This window comes from Lipotes vexillifer, unplaced genomic scaffold, assembly GCF_000442215.2.
Source record: "Lipotes vexillifer unplaced genomic scaffold, Lipotes_vexillifer_v1.1 scaffold1233, whole genome shotgun sequence".
NCBI classification, from domain to species: Eukaryota; Metazoa; Chordata; class Mammalia; order Artiodactyla; family Lipotidae; genus Lipotes; species Lipotes vexillifer.
In genome coordinates, this window is record NW_006782167.1 from 777,813 (window position 1) to 782,257 (window position 4,445).

The 4,445-nt window shown below is 41.9% G+C and overlaps 1 protein-coding gene across 1 annotated transcript in view; it reads left to right on the forward strand.

The window, feature by feature from the left end:
- Positions 1-4,445, forward strand: part of DNAH9 (dynein axonemal heavy chain 9) — a 301,371-nt gene that overhangs the window by 48,590 nt on the left and 248,336 nt on the right. Inside the window, 1 exon segment of the mRNA XM_007455019.1 lies at positions 2,413-2,548. Coding sequence (XP_007455081.1) covers positions 2,413-2,548 — 136 coding nt within the window.

Genomic DNA, 4,445 nt, shown 5'->3' on the forward strand with positions numbered 1-4,445 from the left:
GGAATGATGCTCTAATTGAGGTCCACTTTCCTATGCCATGGTTTGGAAAGTGCCTCTAGGTAGAAAGCCAGGTAGTTGTGAAGCTCACCTTGAATATTTCCCTTCTCTTAGGGATCACATCCAATTACCCAAAATAATTATTTCTTGTATCCCGTTCTGTAGCTGTTTGTAGCAAAAGGGAAAGTCCAATCTCATTCCTCTGTCTTGGCTAGGATCAGAAACTTGAGCTATTTCTTGTTAGTTTACAGAAAATTCTGACACATTTGCTCCTTGTACCATAGTAGATTTGAGGTGAAAGGTATAGATAGCTATATTGATAGGGTGACAGTAGGAAAGAGATAAAACAACTCTACAAGGCAGTCATAAAAACTAAACTGTAGAAGCAAACAGACATACACATTTTAGTAACACCTAAGAGCAACTCTGGATTGTCACTGTGTTATGATTTGCATGATGACGGACTCGCACTAAATCTTTAATCTACTTAGGAAGGAAAGGTATAGGTAATACACTTTAGAAATTTTAGAGCTTTGACATTTAAAAACAGAATCATGAGATTTACAACCTGGCAGTGTTTCCTAAAGGGGTAAGCGTGAGTCACCTAGAAAATTTACTTTTGCAAAGTGGTAACCACGTTCTTTGAAGGTGTAAGATAAATGGAAAGTTGCTGTAAAAAGGCTGAATGATGAGTAAATGGGTACTTGCCATAACCACCAGGTCAGCGACTGTATCATGTAAAAGGAGGGAGAGAAAGCCTGTGCATTCCTTTCTGTGTGTACATTTTCCAATTCACTCAGTATGATAAAGGTTTTTAGTTAATATTAAATGCCAACAACAGAACACTCCAGCTCATTTCTTTTTAAAAATTTATTTTATTTAAGTATAGTTGATTTACAATGTTGTGTTAATTTCTGCTGGACAGCAAAGTGATTGCGTTATATATATTAACATATATATTCTTTTTCATATTCTTTTCCATTATGGTTTATTACAGGATATTGTAGTTCCCTGTGCTATATACAGTAGGACCTTGCTGTTCATCCATCCCATATAGAATAGCTTGCATCTGTTTATCCCAAACTCCCAATCTCTCCCTCTGCCACCCGCTTCCCTCTTGGCAGCCACAAGTCTGTTCTCTATGTCTGTGAGTCTTTTCCTGTTTCATAGATATAATCATTTGTGTCATATTTTAGATTCCACATATAAGTGATATCATGTGGTATTTGTCTTTCGCTTTCTGACTGACTTCACTTAGTATGATAATCTCTAGGTCCATTCATGTTGCTACAGATGGCATTATTTCATTCTTTTTTATGGCTGAGTAATATTCCATTGTATATATGTACCACATCTTTATCCATTCCTCTGTCGACGAACATTTAGATTGTTTCCATGTGTTGGCTATTGTAAATAGTGCTGCTATGGACATAGGGGTGCAGGTATCTTTTCAAATTAGAGTTTTGTCCAGATATAGGCCCAGGAGTGGGATCCACTCCAGTTCATTTCTAAGGATTATCCAGGAAATGCTTTACTTGCTTGAACCCCGGATTTCTTATGTCTTGAATTATAATGCCCTCTACCGTTAGTGTTCCTCCTTCTGCCCACCCTGACTTCTGCTCTGATGCAGCTTCCTCCACAGCCATCAGTCAGCATCTATGAAGCACACATTGCATCCATCAGCATCCCTCCTGAGAAGGTGACCTGACCCCATCCTCCTTTCTCAGGGAGAGGGTGAGGCACCACATTTCCTTCATGGGTTAACTTTGTGTTCCTTTCAAGCAAGGGTTATACCCATTAGACAGAATGGGTTTGTTACACATGTACAGGCATACCTCATTTTAATGTGCTTTGCTTTATTGTGCATTCACAGATATCACATTGTTCTGTTTTTTTTTTTTAATTGAACCCTGCATCACAAGTCTATTCATGCCATTTTTCTTTTTGTCACCTTTTGGTAACTCTCACAGTATTTCAAACTCTTTCATTCTTGTTATACTTTTACGGTGACCTATGATCGGTGATCTTTGATACTATTGTGAAACGTCATGACTTGCTGAAGGCTCAGATGATGGTTAGCATTTTTTAGCAATAAAGTATTTTTAAATTACGGTATGAACATTCTTTTTTAGACATAGTGCTGCACACTTAATAGACTAAAGTATAGTGTAAGCATAACTTGTATATGCACTGGGAAACCAAAAACTTTGTGCAACTGACTTTATTGCAGTATTGGCTTTGTTGCAGTGGTCTGGAACCAAACCCACAGTATCTCCAAGGTCTGCCTGTAACAGAAAATTCTTCATAACAGTGCAATTTTTCTCCATGTGTTCTTTTCATTCCCATTAATCATAATAAGACCAGTCCTCCCATATTATTAAACATGGTTTATATCCATTCTTCTTTATTTTGTAGGAAAACCTGGGTCTTTTCTCAGCAGACCCAACCTCCAGTATTTGGAAGACTTATGTTAACTACATTGATGATATGTTGGTGGATGGATTCTTTCTTGCCATTGAGTGCTCCCTCAAGTATCTCCTGGAAAATACTGGTATTTATTGGCTTATGGGTGTGGTTTATTACTGGGAAGGTAACAGTAATAGCATCTATTGAGTTACAGTGAAGTGCAGTTGAGTACTCTGTGACTTTTCCCAAAGTGTCGTGAACATTTAGTGAATTATAACAAAGGCATTGCGTTTCTAACTTGTCCAACGATAAAAGACTTCTCTCTCTTCAAAACTCAGATGATAAATCAGGCTTTAAGATAATGAAGCCCATAGCAAAAGCAAAAATACAAAAGCCATTTCAGTCTAAATGAAGCTCCAGTGAGGAGGAGTGAGTAAGCTGGAGCAGCTCCACCTGGACTTGACTCATAACAGCGGGAGGGGACATTCCCTGCCTTCAAGCTGAATGTACTGTATCTCTGTGGCCTTTTGAGAACACAGGGAGGTTGTAGTAGCCAGCTTACATGGAAGAATCAAGTTTTTCTATGTAAAAAGGGTCAGACAAGAAGCTGGGGATGAGGTAGCTTTTAGAAGGAAAGGGAATGTCAAGGAGGCAATGGGCATTCTTTGAAGCTGTTAAAAGATAGCCAAGGGCTTTGAATTTATGGTCCATACACAGAGTCAAAGATTGTATAGTAAAGGCTAACCTTGGTTTGTAAGGGATGGGATGGAAAGGGCAAAAGAGTTCAGGAATAAAGTTGAGTTACACCTTTCGCATTCTGGTAGATTCTGAGGAGCTCAGTGAGGGTGAAGGATGAGGTGAGGATGGTGAGATAAGAGCTTAGTCCGTTGAGCCCAACCCAAGGAAAGAAATCAGATGCAGAGTTAAAATAGGTGGGCTGAGACCCATGTCCAGATATCCAGCCCATGCAAGAGGTTGACAGTGCAGAGAGGAGCAAGGCCAGCGCTGGGTGTAGCTCAGATGGGCAACACCCACCCTCACCCCCACCCCATGGTCCTGGTAGGTGGAGTGACTGAGGTCAGAGGTAAGGTCTTTGCTTTCCTGGTGCAAGATGCTCCAAATCAAGGAGATACAGAAGCAGGAAATGGGCTCTGACATAGTCAACAAGGCGGGGAGGTCACCTTCTAGAACCTGGGACATCGAACACAGGCACCGAGACTGGAAAACTGGTTCCTAGGGACCAGCGCCAACGGTGCTCATCTTAGAGAACTGACCGAACCTCCTCTGATACTGGAGGTTGGGGGTCCCGTCACTTAGCCCTCCTCTAGATCTAGGAAGATGCCCCAGCCACACTTGAGTGCAGGCACTGCATAAGGGACTCACCCTAGGCCAATGTCTATCCAGCTCTCCTGATCTGGGCTGTCCGATGTGTCACTTGTCCTCCTCTCATGAGGAGAAGAGCGTAGGAGCAAGAGGGTGGGGACAGGGGATGGTAGCCAAAGTCACCTTCCCTCCATGGAAACGGGGGGAAAGGGAACACATTTCCTTCACAAAATAGAATGGGCAGGAGCTGGACCTAGTGGCTGCCTGAGCAGAGGAGCTATAGGTAAAGTTAAAAGGCACTGGTTACCAAGGCAAGGCGAAGGAGCCTAAAGAGAGTGGCCTCTAAGAGGAAAATCACCATGACCCTTTGCCATAGCCCAGGTGGACAACTTTATGCCCCTGGTCCACCTTACCATTTCCACTTCTCGTGTTTGGTCAGACCAATACTATTCCCATGGCTTGGGCTGGCCTCCCAGCCATCTCTCAGAATCCACACCCTGCCTGGGTTAAATGCTACCCACTCTATCCAGAAGCACTCTTCCTCTTCTCAATTCTTAAAGCGATTTGCTTGTACCAGGGGCGTGGAACCACCAGGACCATCCGACTTGTACAGTAATTATGTTGCCATTGCATCTAACATAGGGATTCGGTTCTTATGTCGGCACATAGGGCAAAATCTCATATAGTAACATGTTCTTTTTTTTTTTTTTTTTTTTTTG